Source organism: Falco naumanni, chromosome 17 (genome assembly GCF_017639655.2).
Source record: "Falco naumanni isolate bFalNau1 chromosome 17, bFalNau1.pat, whole genome shotgun sequence".
In the NCBI taxonomy this organism is placed as follows: domain Eukaryota; kingdom Metazoa; phylum Chordata; class Aves; order Falconiformes; family Falconidae; genus Falco; species Falco naumanni.
In genome coordinates, this window is record NC_054070.1 from 6,099,081 (window position 1) to 6,125,959 (window position 26,879).

General features: G+C 46.7%; 1 protein-coding gene across 2 annotated transcripts; it reads right to left on the bottom strand.

The window, feature by feature from the left end:
• Positions 1–61: 61 nt before the first annotated feature.
• Positions 62–16,100, bottom strand: CAMK1G (calcium/calmodulin dependent protein kinase IG). 2 transcript variants are annotated; one of them, XM_040616806.1, is made up of 13 exons: positions 15,916–16,100; positions 11,287–11,404; positions 8,237–8,365; positions 7,632–7,706; positions 6,752–6,890; positions 6,507–6,630; positions 5,867–5,942; positions 5,199–5,311; positions 4,082–4,160; positions 3,569–3,656; positions 2,366–2,793; positions 1,711–1,841; positions 62–696 (listed from the first exon to the last, which is right to left on the bottom strand). In XM_040616806.1, exons 2-12 carry the CDS (start codon positions 11,376–11,378, stop codon positions 1,748–1,750), a joined length of 1,437 nt encoding a protein of 478 aa, XP_040472740.1. In that variant the 5' UTR covers positions 11,379–11,404; positions 15,916–16,100; the 3' UTR covers positions 62–696; positions 1,711–1,747. The 2 variants fall into 2 exon arrangements, with proteins under 2 accessions (XP_040472740.1, XP_040472739.1); XM_040616805.1 differs by having other exon boundaries at positions 1,711–1,844; positions 15,916–16,099.
• Between the last annotated feature and the right edge of the window lie 10,779 nt (positions 16,101–26,879).

Below are 26,879 nucleotides of genomic sequence, written 5' to 3' on the forward strand. Positions count from 1 at the left end.
CTTTACAAGGGACTTAACAGACCATTTCCACATCAAATTTCTGTGAATAACCAAGAGGCACTTTACAAAACAAAAGTCAGCTTTATTAAGCAAGTATTTATTGTGCAATTACAGACTTGGAAGCAGGAAACTTAGACCTTGCTGTGATTATTATCAGACATATGGAGGTTGCTAGCAGGTTGTCTCTCCTCTGGTAGCTGAAGTGAGAACTGCGCAGCCCGGGCAGCTGGTGGAAGCTGAACTCCAGAGTGCCGAAGCCCGAGAGTAACCAAAACCCAGGGAGTGAATAGGGTGAAGACTGTAAAAATAATTGACCTGCCACTGAGTAAAACTCTACATGGCTTTGGTTTATAGGATTTACATTGTGCAGTGCACTTCTTATGCATCGGACAACTAAACAGTGTACAGAAACAAAAGCTTATAGCACTGAGCAATGTATGGATAATATACACTGAATATGCTAGCAGTAGCCTCAGACTTTGCGTTGCCTTCTCCCAGCTTTAACGATCCAGAAACACTCCAAGGTCACTGCATGGATGGATTCCTGGGACTAACGTGCTGCTTGTAACCAGTCGGTTGCTGCTTTCTGAGACGCTGCTGCCTGCCTGCTCCTGGCAGGACACAGCCTCCTTTCTTGCTTGCACTGCTGATGTCTGGCTTTGAAGTGCAGAAAAGAGTAAAACAGCCCTTCTGTTTCTGCAAGAGAGAGAAATTCTGTTGAGGATTGAACTTGTTTCACTAGACTGCTGCCTTCAGAACGTGCTCTGATAATAAGCAGTAGCATGGGGGTTAGAGACAGCTTAGATCTCTTTGTGTGCCCTAGTTATAAAGGGTTGTTACATGTCTGATCATTGGAATGGATCTTTTTGGAGCCTATAGTAGATTTTACTTGCATTTGTCTCTTCTAGTAATCCTTTGTATATTACAGTCCCGTTCCTACAATCTTATCAGTAGGCAGTGCCATAAAATATGACAGGTAGCTCACTTTATGGAGCTTTTGTGGAGAGCTGTGCTAGCATATGCTCACCTTTGAGGAACACTCTTTATTGCAGGATCTAATAGCAATGCTTCTTACCGCTCATATATCGTGTGGTACAAATGATAACAATTTAGCTAGTCCGGAATTCATCCAAGCTTTAGTCAAACAGGATTTTGAGTGTGCTCTGCTCAGCTACAAAACGAACCCCTCCATGCTCTACTCTGGTGACAAAGCACCTTCAGCTGACCTGCCTGGACCCAACCTGGGAAAGGGCACAGCCCCTCGGGCTGCAGCGATGTCCCGCCTGCGCTCAGCCGCGGGCCAGCAACCTGTTGTCAGCCCTTTGCTCGTGCCCATAGCTGAGACCCAGCTGAAAAGCCCCAATACCAGCTGATGGAGCTGTTTCATTCCAGTGTGATTCCCAGTGAGTAGCTTTGAGTAATAGTAGGGTTCGATATGACAGGTCCATGCTTGGCTTCCCCGCACACATTCCTGGGGCAACCCTGTTGTAAATGTAGAAGTCAAATTCAGAATCACTGGGCTGGCCTTAATGGAGGCTGAAAGATGATTTCTTCCTTGAAAGATGTTTTAGTTAAGGCTTTTTCTGTTGCAAAAAGCCTGTAAGTCAATTTATTTCATGTACAATCACTTTGCTGTTTCTGCCTTTCCCTTTTTTATGCCATAATGGTATTAATTAAAAGCAGCTGGTGATTGGGTTGCAGATCACTTACCGCTGGCGATGTGGGGAGCCCAGTGGCTGCCTCCTTATCACATGATCAAACAGACTCCAGTTTGCCCAGTGCCACAGTGAGAAGAGTGTTTACTGGTTTTCATTGGAACAATAACTTCTGATTTGAAATGACTGCTTTGAAATGGAAGAATCGGAAAAGAAAAGAAAAAAGAGAAATAGCAATATTTACAATCATTCTGCAGGTGAACTGAAATTGTGTTTTTAATATAAAGAACATCAGCTGCTGAAAGCAAAGCTTAGCTGGGTGCGAGTCAACACTGCAGCAAAGGCAGGGCCCAGTCGCTCGGCACCAGCAGAAAAATTGGCATCAGCAGCTTTAACCACCGGCAGTTTCAGTTTCTGGAAAGCAAATGGGCTGGAGCCACCGGAGCGTGGCAGCGGAGCCTGCTGCCCCAGCTCCCTGAAGCTTTGCCACGCTGCCTGCGCGATGTGCCTCACCTGATGCTGGTACGAGCATGGAAGACGCTTGGCTGGGCACTGCTACCTGGCCAGCCAAAGCATCTGCTTCTGTCCTTATTCCTCCCTCCTTTCTACTTCCACCTGGGCTGGCAACTTATGTGCCAAGGAACTCCTTCCCGAGATGGTTATTCCCGTACACCTCATTGGAAGTTATGGCTAATGACTGGGATACCTACTGGGATTTTGCAGATTTTTTAAGCAGCACAGTCTCGGAGCAGAAGGAGGTCTTTGTTTTCTCGTGCCCCATGCAGGCTGGACTGCAGCCACAAGAAGTTCTGGTGGGTGGGCTATAGTTATCCGGCAGGACCAGGTGGCTGCCCGCGGGCAGTGCTCCGTTCTCCGAGTGGCTTTGCAGCTTCGCCTCTGTCATTCCTGTGTCTTGCTCCAGCTGCGTGGGAGGGTTCGGGCAGCCCTGCGTGGGGACCAGGGGGAGCGATGCATCCTTGTCTTCATTTGGTGCTTCTGGCTGGGTGGCCACCGTGGCTGTGTTGGGTCTGGACGCCTCTGAGACTTGTATAACCGGGGGGCTGTTTTCAGCTGCTGCATGACCGTTCATGTGGAGCTTTCTCATGTGATGCACGACTGCCGCAGCGTTGAAGGCTTGCTGGGGAAGAAGACAAAAAGCCCACAGTGAGCACTGGGGGATGCCAGGCTGGGTGGGTGCTGCGGGCCAGCAGACTGGCCCCCTGAGGCAATGGCTGTGTGTGGGGAGGGGGGACAGTACTGTCCCGGTTAGCACACGCTGTCTGTTTGCACAATATGTGGGAAGTGGGATGTGCTTGTTCCTGGTGTAAACATCGTAGTTTCCACTGAGTGCAAACTGCTGATGCTTTTGAAGATTACAACCACTTCTACATGAGGAAATCGGGGGAACAGCTGTAAATTACCCCACAGTGTGAAATGGAGACTAGAGCTGAATTTTGAACATATTTAAAATGCTATTGTACACGTGCTTCTTAATGGCATTTTTCTCTCCACCTAAATTCTGACTAAAATTCTTGATATAAATGAAGTACCAACTTATCTTTGAGGCTGAAAGGAGGAAAAGCTGGGTTAAGCTCCCCGAAAGCCCTGCTGATGGAGCATCAATTTCACTCCCTCAGTAGAAAGGCAATTATTTCTTTCCCCCTCCCCATTACTTTCTTGGTGAGGCCACTCCAGTGCAATGTTTGTGGCGAACCTACCAGTATGTGTTGCAGCAGGGAATATTGGTCCAAACATAGCATAAAGAGGAACCACACACAATTTTCAGGCAGCCTTTGGAGGATCTCAGCTTTTGGGTGCTTACCCACAGGGCTGAAGCCTTGCTTATTGCTAGGTGGCAGCAACTGGCGTTTGTTAGTGAAGTGGCTCTAGGCTCCCACCAGCAAACGACTTACCCTCCATTTGCTCTTTGCAAAGTTTTTCTGAATCTGAGCGCTGACAGATGGGTATATGTCACGGTGAAGGGCTGTATTTCCATTAATCCTGCAGATGGGGAGAGAAGAAAATGGGCTCGTAGGCAGATGGCATTTGTAAGGCATTCCGCATTCTGGAGGCAACTAACTGCTTTGTACGTTCAATCAGCAATAATTAAACCCAAAGGAAAAACAGCAACAAAATGTAACACAAACACACACTTCAAAGCTTGGAAAAGCTTGGGATGGGATTTCTTCTTTGCCTCTGTTTATGGAGGCAAATATGCACAAATTGCATCTTTAATTATTCATCATTTTCTTTCTTTGCACACAGAAAAGGAACACCCAGGGCCACGCGGGGGCAGGTGGTGACGTTAATAAGGGGGGCTGGGGAGACACCCCTGTTCGCAGCTACCACCGAGGACACGGAGCCCGATGCGGAGGCTGGTAAATCCCCGAGGCCACCAGCTACTGCCGGGGCCCCGGTCCCCTCACCATGGGTGCCGCAGGGCTTCTTCACAGGTAAACCTCTTGTTTGGGTTTTTCTCCAGTAAGTGTCTGATGAAATCCTTGGCTGTGTGGGAGGGGAGGAGAAGCAGAGAGAAAAGGTTATTTCGTCCGTGTTCCGAGGTGCGATCCTAACAGACGGGGCAAACGCTAGTGCATAAACATCGCAAGGGTCAGCCCCGGGAAGGAGGTGTTGGTACAGCTTCATCACTCCATTAAAGGGAGATTTTTGTAGTGAAGGGCTCCAGATGAAAAAATGTTAGCCAGGGATGTACCAAACTTCACGCTTAGATTATGTGAATTTGAGATTAATTATTCAGCTAAAGAATAACTCTAAAACCCATAAGACACTGCAAACTGAGCAGATGTAGAAGTTGCTTTAAAGAGCACCTACATCCCTCCTTTTTAAAAAAATCTTGTTTTCTTTTTTTGAAAGGAGGGTTGTGGTGTTTGTTAATAAGTCCTAACAAACCTCCTGCTAGTTTTGTTTGTATGTACAAAAGATTGATGTTCAAAATACGCTGCTAAGATGCTGGCTTCAGTAAACTCGGTGCAGGCGAGCTCCACAAGCAGATTAGTCTGGTGGAAGTGTGCAGTGGTGGCTGACACGGCTCGCTGCGTTGCTGTAAGAAAGTGTGATTTGATGGGAAGACAAGCAAAGGGGAAGAGAAAAAACCCCAGAAAAATAAGGTTACCCCCCCGGAGTTCCTCTAATTCTAAGGGAAACCTAAGCCCACTCTGAGGTCACTTATCATTTCTGAAATACAGGGTTATGTTAAAGAGAGGCTTCAGCCGAGGATGCTGCGTTACAGGCAGGTTGCAAAGTACCCCAAGCTCTGCCAGCGCAGCCTGGCTTTGGTGTCATCCCCCCACTACCGCAGTGCCAGGAGCCTCTGCAACCGATTCCCATGGCTGGGGGGGTTGCTGCTGTGTGGGTGACTCAGTTCAGTGATTCATCCTTTCCCATCCCTGCCGAAGCAAGCGAAGGGCGTTCGGGGGGTGTCCGGGGTGCGTGGGGGCTGGTGCAGGCTCGTGCCCACAGGTCACTGGGCTCTGGGTGGCAGCTTGTGGGGGGAGCGCAGGGCTTTACCTGATGGAGCTTTACCTGACTCGGAGATATCATCCCAAAACGGAGACTCGAACTCATAGTAGCCCTCCTTAATCTTTTCAAACAGTTTGGATTCAGTCTCTTCGTAGAAAGGAGGATACCCGCACAGCCTGGAAGAGCAGAAAGCAGCGGTGCTTCAGCACTGCCACCCGCATCTGCACGGCCACGCTGGGCACGCGCGGGCAGCACGAGTGAGTGAGCAACAGAGGTGGCTGCGCTATCCATCCATCTGTCCTCACAGCTAAGCATATCGGTAAAGCTGCAGAAAAGAGTTAAAAACTTAACTACAGCAGCAAAAGGACAAAGCCACAGCTGGTACATAGCTGCGTGGTGTGGGAGGAAATGAAACAAAAAGTATCGAGGGAGATTGAATGATATTTGTAGGCAACTGAAAAAAAAATCCAAAGCATAGGATGAGGCACATAATGGAGGAGATGTGATTCCTTTCATCTCTGCTCCAGTACTTGATTCCCCACATCCCTTTCATTTCTATAGTCTAGTGAATCTGTGCAAAGGCAGAATAGAGCGCTGCTGTATTTCCGCAGCAAAATGGGAGGTCTGGTATCACCTCCACTTGCACCGCTGCGCTGCAGAGGTGTATGAAGCGATGAAGGAGTTGGGAAGCTCATGGAAAAATAATTGGGATGCTGCTTGCTCTTACTCACAGGATGTAGGTGATGACCCCGATGGACCAGCAGTCTACGGCTTTGCTGTATGGTTTCTGGGCAAGGACTTCAGGAGCTGCAGAACAGCAAAACCAAATGAAAATTCTGAGCAATAATAAATTATCCAATACTGGGAAAAGCAGTAGCTTCTTGTACACTCGGCCTCTGAGGTGCCAGTGCAAAGAAACAGCCAGTAAGAGCCCTATTTACCAGTTGGATTGGTCTGTGCTTTTTGTATCTATTTTGTGCCATTGAATAGAAAGAACAACGGACAATTTCTGCCTGCATCCTGAGGTTTTAACCAGTAAGCTGTGGGTGAAGCCAATGCAGTCTGGTGGACGTGAAGCAAAATCCTATTGTGTTAAAATTATTTCCGTAATTGTTTGATAAATGCATGACTAACACTGAAATATATTGCTTTGAAAGTTATCTTTTTCTTTGTACTTTTAAACATTCTGAGATTTTTCAGTCTCTACCCTCATTTGTAATGCAGTCTTTACGTGGGCCATGCAGTGCATCTGTGAGTAACATGTTGTTAATGTAATTATATATTCTTTTCCTTTCTTCTAGGCAGTGCACTGTATGTGCACAACCTTTTTTCCAGACAGTCCACTGGCACAAGCCCACTCCTGGTCCTTACCAACGTATCCTGGAGTCCCACAGGCAGTGGACATGATGCCGTTCTGTTCCATTTTAGACAAGCCAAAATCCGTGATCATGATTTTGGAGTTCTCTTCAGGAGTAAGGTAAAGAAGGTTTTCAGGCTGTGAATGCAGAGCGGTCAGAGGTTGAAATTTATGGTAGAAAAATGGAAAGGAACAACAGAAAGTCGTGGGGCAGAGCAGGCAAAGCCTGCAGTCACGCCAGCTCCCCGAGAGGTCCCACCTTCAGGTCACGGTGAACTATTCCGTTTTCATGGAGGTACTTCACTGCTGTCAGGACCTGGTGGATCACCACACTTGCATCTTTCTCAGTGTAAACTCCTCGTTCCAAAATTCGGTCGAACAGCTCTCCCCCGGATACCCTATGGAAATGGTAGTTCAGAAAGAAAAAAAATTTAAACATAGCTAATCATACTTTTGTGTTAGGCAAGCTAACCTTCTGGTCATTTTACAACTCCACCTCTAGCAAAACTTCCTTGGGCAGCAGTTTTTGTGAGGCTGAGGCTGATGGAAGCTCTTGAGTGCAATTTCAGGGTGCAGTAAGTGGACTGGTGAGCCCGGGGGATTTGGTTAAGGGCACGAGGCACCTCCCGGCAGGTCTGACCACAGGCATCCTGCGCTGCCTGCAGGCTCTGGTCCACGGATATACATTTTTATGTGATTGTTTCCTTTAGCTAAATTTGCAAGCTAGCAGTAGCAGCCGGGTGCTCAGAGCTGATGCCCGCAGCAAGCTGCTTTCTCTGCAGCTGACATGTTGCCCATTTTCATTTCTAGAAACCCTGCATGGCACAGCTTTAATTAGAAATACTTCTGTCTCTGCCCTGCTAAACTGTGATGAATTAATTTGCATAAATAGATCCTCATCTTGGTTTAGAAACTTGCTGCTAAAATGAGCATGGGCCAAGGCAGTATGAGAAGTGTCCAGGTTAGTTCAAACCACGCGGCTCTCGCCTGGAGAGTGAGGGGTGCTTGAATCGCTCCTGTGCGTGCAACTTTTACGTGTGAGGGACTCCTGCGTGTAGGGGCAGAAATGCAGTGCATCGCCCTCGTCCTGCCACTCCTTCCTCTGTGGCCTGCAAAGAAATGGCTCTGCTGATACTTACAGCTGCATGACCAGGTAGAAGTGGGTTGTGCTCTCATAAATATCTTCTAAAGTCACGATGTTTTCATGCTTTATTCTGCAAAGATAAATGTGGGTCAGAAACAAACCTGGCAAGGACGAAGGTGGCTTTTCAAGTGGAGAATCCAACAGTCCTCTTGCTTTAATTGCCAGTGAAAGTTCACTGGGTTGTTCTGTGGCTGATCTCCCTCACCCTGCGTGGCAGAGGATCGTTGATGTGACTGCAAACTCCCTTTGGAGCACCAGGCACCAAAGCGGAGGACCAGACCCTTTGTTTCTAACAGCTGCCTGCTCTGCGTCAGGCGCGTTTCTTGGACTGCAACAGCGTTTGCTCTGTCCCTCCTTCCCCTGCGTCTGCTCTGCTTCATCTATTTCCTTCCACAGATCTGGGGCAGCACGGCTGTGTTGGGGTTACAAACCCAGCTGAGGAACGATGGAAGAAACTTTACTAATCTACTAATTCACAGTAATCTTTATATATTCTTTTAAAAAGAAAGACTTATTTCTTTATCTTATTCTTACTGTAGAGCCACACATTTTAGGAAGGGACATTTGTTCTACTTTACGTTACAGTGTCTATGTACTCACTTTTTCAACACTGCTATTTCGTTCTCCAAGCTGCTATCCCTTGTGAGAGGAGACTTCTTGATGCATTTCAAAGCAAAGAGCTTGCCAGTGCTTCTTTGCTTCACTAGGAAAACTTCTGAAAAGGCACCTCTGCAGAGATTAGAAGAAGCTGTACTTCAGTATATGCTGCTGCTGTGAACAGGAAGGATACTCACAGAGAGAAAGAGGAAATAGCAAGAAAAAACAATACGGTACTCATTTAACTCTAAGTGGATGCTGGTTGTAAAGCTAGACCTGCATCTCCAGCAGCCCCGAACTTAGGATATTCAATGCAAGATTATGCAATATGTAGAAAAAAAAAAAGCCAGCCACAATTTTCTCTGTTTGTAGAGAAAAGATTATTATTGCTTAGTTCATCATGAAGCTATGTTGAGGCGGTGGACAAAAAAGACCCCTGCAATGAAATGAAATCGCATCCTTCAGCACTGCCTCAGTCAAGAGTTTTACCCCCGCCTGTGCCAGGCTGTGGGTGAGCTTTGGTGCTGCCCAGTCCAGGGCACACCCGGGGGGGGGGGCAGATGGCAAATGTGGTTTCAGCGTTCAGGGATGCTATTGCAGCAAACCCAATAAACAAGGGCAGTGCCTCGGGGGTGCAGGAGGAGGCTCCGTCATAGAATCATTTAGGTTGCAAAAGACATTTAAGACCGGTGAGTCAAACCGTCCTCCCTGCAGGTCCAGTACCGCAGCTCACAGCTCGCTGCTGCTCCAGGAATTGTGCGCTTGAACCCATTGGGACGGGGGCGGATTTTCCTGGGGGAAGCGTGAGCCCAGCCGAGGGGCTGTATCCATAGCCACCTCGCGCTGGGGTGGTCTGCAGCTCGGCTGTCCGCTGGGGTTAGCAACCCCCCCTTGGAAAGGTCTCAACAGCCTCCACTCTAAGAGGGACAAATTCCTGCTTAATACAAATTGTGTTTCCTCGGAGTCCCCATCGGCTTAGAGCCGTCCTTCACTTTCCCTGGTCAGCGTCGCCCTGAGGACTGAGATAGCCAAACTGCAGAGAGGAGAGCCCAGTTAAGCTGCAGTTTGGGTATATCAGCCAATGTTCTGTATATCCAAAGTGCAAAACAACTGGATAACCTCAGTTAATATTCTAATTCGGCATCTGCTGTGTTTTCCTTTCTGCAGACACTGCTCGTGCTGTTAGTGACAAAGTGACAATGAGTGTCATGTTCTGATAAGGGTTCAGCCCAGTGCAGCGATGAGCAGGTATTTATAACATGTCTAAAGCTCACAATCCTGTTAAAGGTTTGTCTTGGGCAGCTGAACACGTGTCCTGGGGTAGTGACAGTGCATACTTTGCCAGGTCAGTCCTCAATAATCCTTATCAAATGAGCAACAGATTAATTGATGGCAGTTAAATGGAACTTGCCACTGAGTCTGCAAAGCCCTGCAGGGAGCCGGAGGGCAGAGCGAGGAAGGTGAGCGCGGAGAAAGCACCTTCTTGGTTGGGAAGCTATTGCAGCAAACCCAATACGCAAGGGCAGAAACCCTCTGTCTCCTGCAACCCCCTACACAAAGAACGCAGCACGCTGTGCCGAGGGATGGGCTGAGCACGGAGCTGTACCCATCTGGCATGCGGCGCTTTGCTCGGGTGCCTTCGTTAGCAAGTGGCAGCCGGCGGTGACGCAGGGGGCTCCTCCTCCTCCTCCTGTGGGCCCTTGGGTGCTGTCAAAACAATGTGCAAGACCACTGGGGTTGCAGGGAACTCGGCTGTGCCAGGACTGGTTCCTAGCAAGGAACCTCCCTGCTGAAACCAACAAAAAGCCCCATAGATTTTTGGGAAAGCATTCCAACAAATTAATTAGAATCTTCACATCACTCTGTAAATGATATGCAATAGTCTTCTCTCTTCTGGCCCAAAAAGCAGGTGGTGTTGGGAGCTTTTCCTTGTGTCACACATTTTTCTCCTTTCATCGATATAAAGTCTGAAGGCTGTTTCATGGAAATGCCTTTTAAGTTCCCGAGAGCATTCAGGGAATAGACAGGGACGTCCTTGCTAAGGTCCCTAATCCAACAGCTGTGGGTGCTGGGGGAAGGCGATGGTAAATTACCAGGTAGTTTTAGGTCCTGGATCTTCATTTATGTTCTTCAGCTAGCTGAAGTGGTGCATGTGGAAAAAATCCCAATTTCTAATGCTAAATTTTCCTATTAATGTAATAGTAGGAAATGAACAACCTACAAATCAGATGCTGGGGCATCTGTTCTATGTATCTGTCCCAAACAGTTTATAATAATTATACCCCTTATTAAAAAATGATAAATCAACAAGTTGACTAGGAGAGAACAAAGCTTTTTCTAATCTCATTTCTTTAGAGAAGGCTGCTGGATAATTCAACTGATTTCTGAGGCTGACCAGGAACATGATAATTTAAAATGCTGCTGAGCTCTGGGGTAGCTGTTTTTTGGGAGCTTTGTTGTGGTTTCTGAAGTCACAGAAAATTTGGCTGTGACAGAACTTGCTGGTGGAGGTAATTCAATTCCTCCTTCACCACCTTGGAAATGTTTCCTTATCTCATCCGCATGAATAGGCAAATTAAGCCGTTAGCCTACGGAGAAGTATTGTATAACTGGAACATCCTTTTTCTTGTTTCATCCCTCAACTGAGTCAGAGTTGAGAGGCTAAATATATGACTTATTGTTACAATACCTCTCTCTGAGCCATCCCTTGGCCTTGCTTGACCTTGCGGCAGCAGCAGACCAGTGTGCTCAGTGGGAAAAGAGCAAAAACTTAATGAAGCTGCTGTTCAGGCTTAGTGGGAAAGGAGGAGAGGGCAGAGCTGACCGGGAGCCTGGGGCTGGTGGGGAAGTTGCTGCTTCGGTGCTGCTTGGCAGGCGTAAGCCATGAATCAGAGCATCAGCAGCAACCGTGCAGCAGTGACGGGGCACCCCCACACACACCTGGAGACTGGGGCTTGTCTCAGAGGGAGCTGCGTTCTTGGGACATTGGCCAGTGCCAGATGGGAGCCGCTGTCTAGAGGTGGCTCTGCCTGGGAAGCAGCTGCGGTACTTACGATCCCAGGGCCTCCATGAAAATGAATGTTTTTCGGATGTTGCTCGTCTGTTTCTTCCAAGAGCTGCTGTCGTCCTCTTCCTTGCGACCCATCTCCTCCAGAGTGGAAGCAGGGAACGCTGTGAGGAAGAGGAAGAGGAGTGGTGACTGATGTGGCAGGTGCTCGCATGAAGAAGACGGCTACCCAGGAGCTAGCTGGATTCAGGATCCCGTGAATGGCTTTTGCTTGGTCAGAGGAGTCGGACTTTTCAAGCATGTGAAATTTTGTGCTGCTTTTTCTACTCACAACTGTTTGTGCTGCACGTGCCCTTGACGGTGTGTCCCGCTTCAGCCATCAGTGCAGCATAATACCAGATCAGCTGGGTAGGAGCTGGTGGCCATATGGTAATACTTTCTTGTCAGTATACTCATTTAGCGCGTGTTGGCAATTACAAATGTTTATATTGTGCTTCATATTTAGTGGTTAAAAAACCCCTTCTTGAAAAGTTGCTAATTTTATCTACAGCATCTATGACTTAATGGATTAAAAGTTAGGTGCAAATAGCAATGGAGATGGATTATAGTTGAGCTGCTTTGTTGCTCAAATAATAAATAGTTTAAAGAGCTCATGACTGCAGGGAGGGGAATTGATAGAAAACGTTTTGTTGATCTGTCTTGTGCAGTTTGTGCTGCTGTCATCTTTAATTTTTGTTAATTGACAGATTGCTTTTGCTCTGAGTCATAACCTTCCCATTGCCTTTTTCTGGCAGGGCTGCAATGCCAGGGTGCTGGCTGGTGGGAGAGCGCCGGCGAGGCGAGGGGGTGCCCAGCCTTTAGTGTCCTGCCCCGCTGGTGCATCTCTGTGCTGCAGACGGGGAGCAAGCAGTGCCAGCGTGCAGGGGGTGGCGAGAGCAGCTTCCAGAAAATGCAGCTTTCTGGAGTCACCCAGCTCTGCGGGGCGGCAGCTGAGCTCATCTCGGCGTTGGAGGACGGAGCTGCAGGACATCTGGTTTGTCGGTAAATGCAGCCGTGGGACTCCCGGCTGATCCACATGTCCGAAACATGCACTGCCGCTCACGGGCAGCTTGACCTTGGTCAGGTCCGGGTCCCCCACCTCCCCCCCACCCCCACTAAGCTCTTTAGATGCGGGCTGGGCAGCCCCGCTGTAATGCAGAAAGTGACACTGTCAGCCCAGGGGGAGCTCATCGGGACGGTGGGAGAATTAGAGCTTGCACAAGGTCTGGGAGGTGTGAAATGTTATACAAACATCTAAGCCCCATTAATAAGATCAGATCTAACATTACAGAACTGGAAGTACACTGGAAGGTGAGAAAGAAGCCCTCAGGCTAGAAAAAAATAATAATAAAAAGAAGTGGCTTGTCTACACTATCGGGATACAAAAGAAATGGGCTGAAAATATCCCCAGGCAGCAGGGGCCTGGGTGCTGATGGCAGCACGCTCAGCACATGGAGCATCCCCTTGGTATGTGGAGCATCGCACTCCCTGAGAGCAGGAACGCCTGCCCCAAAGCCTATGAGATACAGCTGAGCCTTTGAAAGATAAAGCCTGGGGTTTTTTTTGTGTAAATATAAGTGTTTGGAAGAGGCAGAAGTATTAAAGCAGAGAAAAAGCTGAAAGATCGTGTGTCATGACAGACATGTTAGATACTGAATTCCTCCTGAACCTAGTTTATTTCCTTAATTAGCACAGTTTCAGGGTTTTAAGCTCCTTGACACAATTTTTTAAAGGTTAATTTAACATTATTGAAAACAAAATTGGCTCACTTGTAAACAGTTGAAGGCTTCAGTCCATAAAATCACCAAAGGCCAGGGTACACCTGATCTTTATTTACCTTCTGGTTTCTGATGCATGTGTAACTCCTAGAAATACAGCTCCTTATCAAAACCAGCCATACGCTGCTGTTTAGGATCTGTGAAGATCAAAAGTTCTTCACAAAAATGCCCATGAGTTAGTAGAAACATTTCTGCTGGTATTTTGAGCCCCCAAATGAAGCTTTCTTTCGCAGTCATCCACCCATCCCAAATCTCTACAGATCTGGAATGTCACAAAAAGAGAACTTTCAGCAGAGACTTGCAGCTGCCGGTGGAAGGTGAGTTTCACCCACTTTAAATAAACACCAAATGTATGATGCCAGTGCGGTGTTGAATGATGGGTAAAATTCAGATGACCTCTCTGAGGTCTTTCCAAGCCTACTGTCAAACAAAGAATACGAACTAAAAAAAAGAAAAAAAAAACAAACCCAAAACCCAAGTAGGTCGGCCTGGCCCCAGGGACAAACGGTATTTTAGTCTCCGTTCCCATGCAGCTCGGCTGGCACAAGGTCTTTGGGGCAGCCCGAGAGTGGCGCGGAGCAGAGATCCCTCCTGGGGAGGCTGGACCATGCTGGCAGCCCCAGGCAGAGGGGGCTGTGTGCCCCCCAGCAGAAGGGGACAGTGGAGCCACGGACACCCACTTCTGTGAATTTGGCCCATTGGAGCACGTGTCAAATTTGCCCAACATTTGCTCATTGAAGCTTGATTCCCTGAGTATTTTCATGTTTAATTCTTTGTGAATTCAAGTTTCTTTTTTAAAAAGGATTTTGCGTCCATAGGAAGGTAGTACCGTGTTTTCTTTAGCCTCCTGTGAATCATCTATTCATCTTATAGTTCCTCCTTCTGCCACTCTCTGCGTACGGCAGTTGGTTTTGCTGCTGGCTGCAGGGAAGGCTGGATGAATAGCTCTGACTCCCTACACGTGTATTTGATTTCCTGCTTTCTCAGTTTCCCTGTGCCATCATGAGCAACTCATCTCCTGCCTCCCCTTGCCTTCCTGTGAGGAAGGGGGATAAATGCTGCTATTTTGAGAGCAAAATAACGAAATGTTTGAATTGCCCAAAATGAAAAGCTGCATATGTGCTGGGGTGATGAATGCTTGCCCACCTTCCTCCTTCCTCCTACTGGGTCACGTTCTTCTCAATACTTTTTCCTCTTTTGATACACGAGAGAGTGTTTGCAGAGGGGCTTGATGCAGGATGCAGGGGCCTCGGTCCAGCCACGATTACGGGCTGATGAGACCCGTGACTTTCCTGATGCAGGCTCCGGGAACTCCTCTGACTTTCTCTCTCAATCTAGTTAAGCCACTTGTTGCACCTCACAGCAGTTTGTGAGAAGGTAACGTTTGATTTATTTGTTGTCTGGTTTTGGTTATCTATTCAGGCTCTGGCTCAACGATGCCCTGACCTTTCTCAGTGCTAGTACACAGCATATGGGTACGTGGGGTTCAACGTATCTGCTCGCTTAGCTGAAGAAACTTTACTTTCCACAGGAATAGAAAACATCATAACAAAAGTTGGGCAAACAGACTCTGTGCTTGGGTGAGCAGGTTCTCCTGCCATATGATGTGTCTGTCTGTGCGCTTCCATCACGCTCCTGACATACATTTTTGTCAGATCCATCCTGACACCCCGTTCACATCTGCATCACCCCTGGATTGGTGGGCATGTCTGCCAGCCACAGCAGTGGGATGCACGGACAGAGTGCACCCAGTATGCACTTGAAAAATGCATCATTTTAAACACCTAATCTAGAGAAGGGTCCATGTTTGCCCTTTTGCCCATTTACCTTTTGATAGTGCAGGAACAGCGGTGTGTTAAGATTACATAATAAAATGGAATTAATGTAGGTAAAGACCTTTGGAGATTAAAATGAAGTACATAACATTGCTTTAATTTGTTTAGCTTCCCTCTTTCCCATCATAACAAATTAAGCAATATACAGGACTCCAGTCTGATTGAGTATGTGCTGAAGGTAGTAAATAGTTTCAATATTAATGTCTAACCTTTGGGCCCTTCTACAGACTGAGTCAATAAATGTGACTGCTGCTATACTCTGTTTGATCCAGCAAATGACACATCATTGCTTAGAATGTAATGAATGTTATTATGACCTTGCTTAAATATTTTCTGAAGAAATTTGTTCCGCTTTCACATCTCACAGTAACAAATCCATCTGCAGACAGACACTCAGCTTCTGAATGGATATACTGCATTAGCAAAATTGTTGTAAGACATGATTAATAGTCTTGTGACAAAGTTACATGTGGAGGGGGAAGATACGTGCTGCTTTCATGGTTTTGCCTTTAGAATTAGAAAGAAGTTTACAGAAAAAAAGTCAAAGGGCTTTGGTTTAAAAAAGAACACCAAAACAAGCAATCTGCATGTGAATGAATGAACTGCCAGGCCAGCCTCTGTGTTCAGGGACAAAAGAACAAGAAATTGGAAACATGAGCTTGCTCTTAGAAACAAACCCAGGTTAAACACTCTGTCGATTCAAAAGCAGTGTGTTAACTTAGCAGTCCTTGACGAACACTTACAAAATCACAATTTTCATTATAAACGTTTCAGATTCCTTACAATACCTTTGAAGTAAAACGTCAGAAGGCAGCTTTCTATGAAATTGCTAAATATAGCACGAGAGCTGGAGGATACTAGACTAACAGCCTGTGCAGGGAAGTCCTCCAGCATTTTCCTGTTACAAGATAAAAATCGATTTAAAACCCCAAACCAAACAGGTTAGCCAGCATCCCACCTGCTTCACTGCACAGAACAGACAGGAAAAGCGAACGGCTATGAAGGAAATAGCGTTTTGCTTACCCAAGTCAGCACAAAGCGAGCAACTCCCGTCCGCTGCTGCTCCGGCTCAGCTCCCGCGGTCTGCGGGGATTAGAGCCCCCAGCTCAGCGCAGCGGGAGGAGGGATGGCTGCGCCGTGGTGCTGGTGCTGGTAACCAGGCAGCACCCCACACCCCACGGGGAGCAAATCCACCAGCACGAGCTGCCTGTGGGTGTGCGTGTGCGTGCACGTCGCCACTGCCGGCAGCAATGGGGCACGGTGGGCAGCGGCAGCCGCGCCCCGCACGCGCCGAGTTGGGTATTGAAATGTTCCTGGGTGGAATGCAAATATAATTTGCTTTAATCAAACAAATGGCTTCTTGGTATTAAAAAAAAAAACAAAACACCCACCCTGTTTTCTTTTGTGTGGTGTTGGGAGATCGCTGGGGCTGCACAGTGTGGAGCGGGACAGTTTCCCACTGGGATGCTCTGGCACCCCAGCCCTCCCATCCCCAACACGGGGATGGCGATGCTCTCCACCATTTTTAGATAGTACAAAACCATGGGGAAAAATCATTGCAGCAGAGATTAATCTCCATCACCAGAGTTTTGGACTATTTTCAACCATACAATGGGTTTATTTTGACTTTCCAAACCTCTGTGTGTGTGCCTTCCCAAGAAGCACGGCACATATGAATATAGGAAATATTCATAATTCTTTGAATCTTTTATATAGTGTAGGATTTTTAGAGATGGCAATAACAGCTTTACTGACTGCACTCTCAGTTGATTTACACTGCCATCTAGAATAATGCATGAAAAAAGTGCATATCACTGCGAAGTTTAGTTTTATATGAGGAATAAATCAACTCTGAAGCAATGCTAGAAAATCACATTATTTTTCTTAAGATTTTTTTCTTCAGCAACTTAGTTCCAAGGCAAAGGCTGCTTGGTATTCTTCATTTCTTTGTTGGCCAGGCTCTGTCACTGTGAACTTCATAGTGTTAAGGATTTTGGTCAGAATTTCTGGATGGGGATTTGAATGCTAAGGTTTTCTTTAGTGCTAGGTTTCAGTGGAATTTGCATTGATCTGATCTTGAAATCCATGTAAAGCTTCACCTATTCCTCCCTTCAATGTCTTCCATGAGGCAGCACCACAAGCTGTTGCGTGTCCTCGGCCGTAGCTCCTCCTGCATCCCACTGCTGGCATCCTGGGGGAGACACCAAAATCAGAGTAACTTGAGGTCATTTATTAGGCTATATATACACTGTACATATAGATATAGGCCCTATATATATGTGGGTGTAAACATGGATGTACAGGTCAACGCCTCTGGTCCTGCTGCCACAGTGTTTCCATTTGCACCCTGGTGTAGCAGAAACCCTTGGCAGGGCGGCACGGGATAGACCTGGGGTGGGAAAGGTGCTGGCCACTTCTGCCTCTTGCTCTTTCATTCCCATCTCTGAACTCCCATTTCAAGGTATAAAACCAATTTAATGCTTTCAGTATTATTGTTTTGGTCACATTCAGTTCTCAGCTAGTTTCTTATTATTTTATACAATTTTGGATGTTCTTATTAACTTCTTTTACTTTACCAAAGGCTTTTGGTCATTGTATCCTAACTAGAAATTTAATAGCCAGTTAAAACTCGTGTTGTGAGATAACACAGAAACCGAGGACACCCTGGACCACGGGGTGTGGGGGCGTTGAGATCGATTCTGCAGAAGGAACCGGCGCACCTGCAGCAGAGCCAAGCGCTGCCCGCAGGCGCTGTGAGGCGGCCGGTAGATGCGCAGAGGGGAGGCAGAGGAGGAAAGCAACAAGTCCTTTCTTTATTGAAATAGGTTCATTATGATCATGATTCCAGTTAGAGTGCCAATAAAGAGAACAAAGCGGCATCTCTGCCTGAGCATCCATATTCCCTGCCATGCTGGTGTCTGACCTCTGGCTCTGGTTTGCCCTGCGCGGGGGGCACCGAGTCAGCCCAGGCTGGGTTAGTTGTAGGGTGGTAAAGAGGAAATTAAATTAAAAATGGCATGATTCGTGATAATGCAGTTGCTTTGGGAGAATTTTAAGGCAGAGATAATGAGGATGAAAGGGAAGCATTTACTGTGCTCCAGTCCTTGGAACGTGTGGTGTTATTAGTTGTGTTGAGGAGGAGGAGGAGGCGGCTGTGATAAACTGGAGTGGGTACGCACACCTTTGTCTTGCTCTTGTAGCACTTGCTGTAAATGTATTATAAATCCTACAGGAAGAACATGACTGCAGCAGGATGGTACTAGGGACAGCCGCCAGTTAGGAGGAGGAAGAAACTTGCCTGAAAAAATGGAGCAGGGCTCTTCAGTATGCGAGAACTGCAATGTTCTCCACATCAAGAGTGTTCAGAGTTTGGCCTTCAGAAACACGCTGCGAAAAACACCAAGAATCCAGTGGGAGCGAGAGGGAAAAGCTCCCTCATGTGCTTGGCTGTGGAAAGAATCAGTCGAGATGGTGGCTCTCGACCTTGCCCGACAGAATCTAGGACAACAGGCAATTCAGTTCAGGGACTTTTGCTGAGCTCTCAATGGGCTCGAGTTAAAATAGCAGTTATTAACCAAAGACACTCAGAACGAGCGACAATCTACTTTTTAATGGCATGAATCAGAAGTGAGGAGGTGTGATGGAAGCCAAGAGCACAATGTGCAAATTACAGCAGCCTGTTTGCAGAGGTGTTCGAAAGGCGCCGTCAGTCCCGGCCCTGCGGGCTCTGCTCTTCTGGTGGGAAGTGACCTGGAACACTTCTGTCAGTTTTTGCAAAGGAGCGAGAGAAGAAAATACCTCCTGAATATTATTAGTGAAAGGGCAGCAGGGCTGTTTGTGCAGGAGGCGCATGCGCTGGGGTGTTCAAACAGAGCAGTTTTGAGATGTGACACCCTGAACGTAAATACACGCTCATAAAGCAAATACAAAGAGCCAGTGTTGGTAAACTCAGGATTTTTCGGTAGCTTGACTCATGGGTTGTAAATCCTTGGGCCTGGCAGCCCAGAAGTGCCGTCCACAGGTGGACGGGCTGCCTGGCCGCTGCCTTGGCTCTGCTGGAGCATCCCTGGGCTCCCAGGCTGGTGCCAGCAGAGAGCACTGCAGCACAGCCCATGGAACAGCATGGCCTTTGGAGCAACAGGAAAAATTCAAAATAAGGACTTGTACGTGCAATGCAGATGGGATTTCTGAGCGGTTGTCTGGGGAAAGGCATCATTCTAGATGAGCTTCTTGAAATAACGTGCAATTTGATAACGTATTCCTCTCGAGAGGAATCTATAAGCATTATCTGCTTTCCTTTGTTGCCTTAAAACAGAGGCACTGACCAGAAAGCAGGGAGCTTCCCTCATTTGTAGCGTGATTGGGAATGAGTTGGTGTGGAACTACATGCTGCTGCTGCTTTGAATGCCACCGTCTCTGTTGGAAAGAGTTGTTCCTTTCTACAGGCTTTGTTTTTATAAATAAAGCAGTTAAATTGGCAACCGAGTTATCGAAAGAACTTAGCTGCAGGTTTTGCGCGTTCTTCTTAACCTGGTAATTATGATCCTGGGAGCTAAGTGGTAACAATTCATTTTCAAATGGTGAAGAATCGTGTAATTAGCTCCTGATAGGCATGCTCTGTTAATTAAGCTGTTCAGTGGTACATTTACTGTACAGCTTGATTATCTGTCCCTAAATAATTCCAGCTAGCATGTCTCTCGTATTGCCATTGTTTTCATTAGAAAACTGTCTGTCTGGGACATGTCCTGACCCACTATACAAGCCACCATCCCAAAATTTACAACCCCCCCCCCAACCTAAAGATCAAACATTAAGGGGTTGGGTTCGAGAGTGAATTTCTTCAACCAAAGAATGGGTACTTTTGAATGCTATTTAGTCTGTATCCACATGAGGTATATCTGATCGTGTGCCCAGACGCGTGCCCGTCCGGCTTGCCAGCTTTCAGCCTCGCGTTCCTGGTCTGCACAGCTCCTGCCGTGTAGTGCACTTCCCATGTTGATAGTTCATACTTGGAGTTGACTAATAGGAAGTAGCAGCCAATTAGGAACCTAAAAGGGCCTTTCATTAGCTTTTTGAAAAATTAAGTACTAATTATGTAGGTTTGAATAGATGTTTACTCAAGGGGTTAATTATGCATCCATAAAAAGCAAAACTTAATTTTGTGCATCTGGGGAGGAGAGGCTCAGGAAATCATGGTGGCTGCTGGCTGGTGAGGCATGTGAAACCTTGGAGAGATCACCCTTTCCAACTGCTGCCACGGCCGCTGTCTCTTTGGAGAACCACAGAGGGACTGACCATCCCTCACTGGAAAGATGGAGGTAAGTGCTGAAAAGCGCAGACTAGGAGAGCCAGTCTCCACACTTCACCTTACTTTCTGCATCCTAACCATGTAAGTGCTGTGATACATCGAGGGCTGCTCCTGGGCTGCCTTGCCTGGTGCTCCTGGGCTCTGCTACCCACTGCCATCCCCTGGGCTCGTTCTGGCCATTGCCCTGGGAACTTAGGCTGGTGCGGGGCCAGGGGCTGGGACCATGGTGGAAAGCAGGCTTTGGCCTCGGCAGTGTGCCTGGCAGCATCCTCTAGAAGTCTTCAGTGAAGTGCCTGTTCTAAATGGGAAACTGGACACCTCCCTGCTACGTAATCCCAATGAGGAGATGGTTAAATATATCAGTTGTTACAGAAAAAAAAAAGGTATCAGGAACAGTAAAGTTCAGAATTTCCAGAACAACTATTTTTACACCATGTGATGGCTGTTAAACACCAACGTTACTAAGGCATTCCCAGTAAAAATATAGCTTTCTTTTTTTTGGTCAAAAATTAAATCTTTTGGTTTACTGAAATCTGGCTGAAAGACTTTACCAAGAGCAATTTTTCTTTGTCTGCTTATTACTGTGTGCAGTAAATAATCAGGGAGATAACGGGATTGTAGAATTTAGCTTAAGAAAGAATCCAATTAGATTCTTCTGGGCTCATCTCATATGGGATTATGTGTGTTTCTGTTAAGATTTTTTTCCCTCCTGGGCCAGATAACAGCTTCAAATAACTTTTTCTATTTTATCTGTGATTACAGGCACAAAACCAAGAAGAAAACCCTCCTGTGATACACCACCACCACCTTCCTGATCTGCCCAGCACTCTGGGGGGAGGATGGAGACAGCCTTGATCTGGGGTTGCATTCCCTCCCTCGGTGCAGCCAGTCGCACCCCAGCCCTACGCGTGCCTGGGGATCACAGAGAACTCCAGGAAGGGCAGCCAAGGTGTAAGGTCGAGATGCTGAAGTGCTGCCTATGTCACTGCTGGAGAAGTATGTGGGAGTCCGGCCAAACCAGCTCCACATTTTGAGGTATCACTTGAGAAACATCATGAAACTGGGAGAGCACCTCGAAGTGTCAGAAAGAAAATGGGCATTTGTAATAAACTGATATCCCGGCTGCTTTTGTGTTACCCAGAGTTTGTAGGTGGCTCCGCGTACCTGCAAAATACCCTCTCGAGACAGAGGAACTCACATGGTGAAAATACTGACAAACACACTGGCTAGACATCACTCTTTGGGAGGTTGTTAAGGAAATAATTTTTCATGACTCCCTCTGGATTACCTGCCGCTCTCAGGTACGGTATGACGGCGTTCCAGATATTTTTCACATGGGTGATATCGTCAGTGTAATTGCGATGTACTGTGATTTACAGTTTCCTGGGCTCCCTGTTGCTGTTTCTCTGGGGCTTCACAGCAAGTTTTAAGGAAGGTGGGACCACCCTACGGACCGAAAGGAACCGTCGTCCACAGGGAACATCGAGCAAACATGCGGCGAGGCAGAGCAGCAGGACACGAGGCCTAATTTTTGCAGGAGCAGGAGTGTTTGTTTTGCTTTTTGAGTGATGACAAGTGAGCAAACAAGATCTGAATTTCACATCTGCTCCAAAGACTTCTCTTAATCTCTGTAAGTAGCCAAAACATATCAGGAGTTGGTAAGACAACATGTCTGATGGATTTATGCTTTTTTTTCATCAGCTTGCTAAAAAGTGGAAGCTAGATGACAAAACATTTCATAAGCAGTCACGGAGTCCATCTCTCGGCATGTGGGAGTACTGATAAAAGCCAGCTTTGCCTGAAATTGTAAACTGCACTTTAATTGCCTTGATTGCAGCTCTGTAGCATCATCCTTACATTTCCCACAAGGCTTGGGTGACCATGAGCACCTGGAAGCGTTCACATTACTCACCTACGCCTAAGATGACCAGAGACGTGGTTTTGTACGATTTCCCGAGGTGCTGTTACTCACAACGGGCCGGTCCCTGGGTCTGGTGATGTTCAGAGACATTTTTGTCTGACTGGTTCCTGCTAGATGTAATTATTCTGAATATCTGCTTTCTGACCATTTGCAAATATATGTGGGATGGCTGCTGGCAGCTAACATGTCTGCTGTGACACAGGGAATATATCCAAGCCTATTTAAATAATTTTTTCTCTGTTCTGTTTAAAGAGATGGCAGTTATCCTTACGGGTAAATAGACTACCTTCCAGGTACTCTGTCATCTTTAGACACACCGCACAGTTCGTTATAGCAGCACTAAATCAAAACCACTTCTTGTCAGATGGAACCTGCCCGCCTCCTTCCTATGAAATCTGACAGTTACACGGCGGGTAATGGCTTTCCTGCTCAGGTGACCCGCCGGTCCCTCTCAGCCGCACGGTCTAAGTGGGTAATTGGGATGGTGACATAGTCTCTTGGTTTTTTTTTCCCTAGAAGCACAATTTTTCTAAGCATGTTAAAGAATAAGGCAAGAATAGCTGAGTAACGAAAGGGATGCATTACTCAGGTATGTGCTGGATGTCCCTGGCATTTGGCGTGCCGAGAAGGCAGACCACAGAAGGTGCTGAGGGAATGGAGCCGACATGCCCGGAGGCTCTAGCCCTAGGCACACCCCGGGGTTTGCAGCCTTTCTTTAGCTAAACCCTTTTCACAGCTGTTCCCAGATGTGCAGTCTCTGCTCCTCACACCACCACAGAGGCACAGTGCCTGCAGCGGGGGCTGTCCCCACTCCGGCACCCCAGGTCCCCTCATCCCACACAGGCTCATGTGTCTGGACGTTGTGAACTGCATGGCAATAGTGAAAGAGGTGCTTAGATATCAATGGGCTGAAAATGATTATATATTATTAAGGTCTAAAAGCGAGTCAAGCTGCCTAGGTGGCCAAGTGGAAGAAGGTGAATTTTAGGTTCATTTTTCCCATCCCCAAATATCCAATATTTGTAGTGAAATTGGCGGCAAGAGGTTGTCTCCCAGTGAATGACAATGATTTAGTGTACAGTGATGGACATAAACCCCAAAGCTAGAGTGGTGCAGGCGTGTTCTTCAGCCCAGCCTTTTGCCAAGGATCTTTCATGTAAGACCAGAATTATGACAATGCTTAAAACTGCCATGAAAGTGCTATAGCTTCTGACATCTGAGATTTATATTGATTGGTTTTGTACCAGAGCCACCTCCCTCCTCATGAAGCTGCACATCAGCTTCGAGGTGCTGGACAACAGACCACCTGCCTTTCTCCTGATTTATTGCAAGAGTCATCTGGTGCCATTTGATTCCTCCCGGTATGAAACCATTCATTATTTATATTGCAAAGAACTAGAAATAGCTGTCAGGTGTCCGTTTTCACATTGGCATTGGCAGAAAGGAACGCAGAGTATTCTGAGCATCCTTACCAACATGCAAGATGTAAAAAAGAAACTGCCTTGAGGCCACCTTAGAAGGAGCAAGATGCGGAATTAAAGTGTAATTTCTATGTGAGATGCTGCTCGGGGCTCCCGTGCTGGCATGCAGAGCACCAGCTTGCTGTGGGGAGATGCACGTCCTGCTTACCACCACCCGTATGCTCACAAACAGCTCTAGACAGCACAGAGAGGACTTAGAACTTACTTTTTTTTTTTTTTTTTTTTTTTTTTTTTTTCTGCTTAAACCAGTCTGTATGGTTTGAGCTCCAGTGACCTTGGTCTGGGAGGTTCACCTGAGTTTACACAGTTGATTTGGTTTTGCTTGGTAAACAGGTTTCTGGGCTGTGACCCTTATTGTTTTACATGTTGTTTCATTTCAAGCTTCTGGTTCATGATAATGTCACAGCTCAAATTGCAACTAAAGCTCTAAGCATCTCTTTAGGAGATGGGGCGAAATCACAGAAAGAGTTTGAAGTACAAGATGGTGATAGCACACCACCACACAAGGTGAAGGTGGATTTAATATGAAAACTTCATGGTTACGGCATCATATTTTTTATTTCTTGTGTGCATGTGGGCACACAAGGCAGTGCTGCCTTCTCTTCAGTTACAGTGTAAAACCAGATTTGGAAAGCGAGGCGAAAGGACAGACAGGGTGGGAGCTGGAAGGAGGTATGGGATTCAGAGCCAGGAAAATCGGGCTTCTTTGGAAAAGGTGGTCCTTCTGCAACAGAGAGGCCTCTGTAGATGTAAATGCAGACTTTAAATCATTCTCACATGGTGTTTCACTGAATTGATGTTAATATTTTCTGCAGATAATTAATCGAGAAGCAGATGAACAGTGAAGACGACTCTACCAGATACTTCCTAACAAAGCATTTTCTCCTTACTGTCTTCTATTGCCTTCCTACTCTGCTTAAAAAAATATATCCAATCACGTATGATATATTAGTGCAGATTGCTGCCAGCGCAAGGAGCCAAACGGTGAGTATCCTGGAGGATGCGGATGCCAGTTCCTCAGAGAACAAGAGGGACACTTGCCAAAAGGACGGCAGTTTCTAGAACTTACTAATGAATTTGCAGAGACATCCCGAAATGGTATGTCCAGGCATCTCACTAGTAGGATAAATATTTATTCATCATGTTTTTACTTTATGCTCTTGTTCAGCACAAGATTTATTTGAAATTATTTGATTTATTAAGTGTGAGTGACCGATTTTACCAGCACTGGGGTGCACCAGCGGGACACAGGGTCTGTGGTTTTTACCAGCATTTCGATCCAGTTGAGCAGCTGCCCTTGACCCTGCTGTTGGCAGGATGACACCGTTTGCTTTAGATGACCTTTAATTGCTGCTCTTTCCTCTCCATTGTCTTTTTAATGTGTTTTGGATGCACCTTTAGCAGACAGCGATGATTCTCTACAGACCTCTCTGGGTACCTTTTATCAGAAGCATAGCACAGGGTGCTACTGCTCTCTGCCTCTTCCCATGGGAATGGACTTTCACAGGGACCGTATGTTTTACTGTACAAAAAAAAAAAAAAAAGGCGGCCATACGCATGCTGTTGAGTTGCAAAATGTTTACTCCTTTGAAATGGAGAAATAGTGTGAAATGGGGACAATGGACATCGATTGTGATTGTATATGTCTGCTCAAGGAATGTGGGTATGGTGACTGGTCATGGGTGCAGTGTCTGGTCACATAGGCGCACAGCTCTGAGGAGACAACTACAGTTTTGAGGAGACGCCTGCCCTTCTTCCTCTAACAAAGGGGAGACGGTGAGACGCCTGCCCCTCTTCCTCTAACAAAGGGGCTATTTAAAAGAGAATGAGAGAAGATGAGAGACATTCAAATGCTATCTAGAGGGAGGGAGTGCTAAGTCTCCTTGCTGGAGAAGATCGGATGGTCACAAGGACATGAATCACCTACAAACCTGCAAGACCACCACATTCCAGGCAAAGGACTGATAAGCTAATTAACATACGAAGCGGGGTTTAGGTAACGAATACGTATAGGCGTTAATTGAATATTCATTTGTTTTATTGTATAAATGTGAGATGGTTCGTCACTTCGGGTATGCACGCTTGTGGAGGAGCGATCCCCGGCGCATCTGCGCGCAATAAACATACCTACTTTATAACTTTCGAGTTATAGAGTCTAATTCCGCACGTCACCTTGAGCAAAGGTTTTGCCACAGAACGGCTTTTGCTGTTGGGAGACTGCAGAATATGGGAGAGTTTTGCAGGATGCTATGGGAATGGGATTTCAACCCAGTGCTGGCGTATGGCTCGCTGGGAGCAGGCAACGTGGAATCCAACTCTACGACGAGGAGAGTTACAAAGTAGGTACGTTTATTGCAGTGCAGGGGGGATCACTCCTCCTAACTTGCACCCCGTTTCAACAAGCAAACGGGTATTTATTATAAAATGTTATGCATATACGTAAGGTTTCTGAAATCTCAGAATCTCCTCCCTCTGGCGCCTCTTCAAGATGTACTTTTTGCCTTCTTGGGCAGTTACCTAAAGTTCTTGTTTATTTTTGCATACCTTAGCAGTCTTTGTTATTTGGTTTCTGTTATCCACTGGAGTTCTTTACACGTCATCCGTTATCCAGCTGTTGTTCAAGGGTAACACATCTGCTGGGCAATGATGAGCCCTTCCTTACGGCCCGCTCTAACCATGCCAATTTAATGCGGGCCCACTGGGCTGGTTTAAATCTGTATCAGCCTGATCCTCCAGCGGGGATCCATCCTCTTCGGGGTGGGGGCCATTGCAGTAGGAGGTCGCTTTTTCTTCTAGCAGGTCCCCTGCAGCCGCAGAGCTGGAGGTTTGTCACTATGTCACAGGTACAGTCCCACAGGCTGGGCTGGCACCGTGGTCATGTAACACCCCCCACCCCCGTGCCTCACATTCTGTCAACAAAATCATATTTATTAGCAAAAGTTTGTTTGAACATTATTAATCTTTGAGGCTTGGTATTTGCTTGCTTCTCTCCCCATACTGCAGAAGTCTACGCTTACTTCTCTCCCTTAGGAAAAATAAATTAAAAAACTTTTTGTGCAAGAGAAGGAAGAAAAAAATCAGACCATTTTCCCAAGGCTACAGAATTTCTCAGATATCCATTTCAAGGTGTTTATTACAGCCTTTCATCCCATCCCTTCACTGTTGAAACTAAATTTCCTGCCTGGCAACAGATGGGGTGCCAATTTATTTTTAGCAGTTTGTTTGCTTTGCTTGAACCCTTACCAGTATCCTGCTTTTAAGCCCTTGAATTACCCTG

Coding starts and splice junctions, on each gene's coding strand:
- CAMK1G (XM_040616805.1), bottom strand. CDS start 11,378: ATGGGTCGCAAGGAAGAGGACGACAGCAGCTCTTGGAAGAAACAGACG. Junction 4,161..5,198: donor GGATGATATCTCCGAGTCAG/GTAAAGCTCCAT, acceptor CCTCCCACACAG/CCAAGGATTTCATCAGACAC. Junction 2,794..3,568: donor TTGCAAAGAGCAAATGGAGG/GTAAGTCGTTTG, acceptor CTTCTTCCCCAG/CAAGCCTTCAACGCTGCGGC.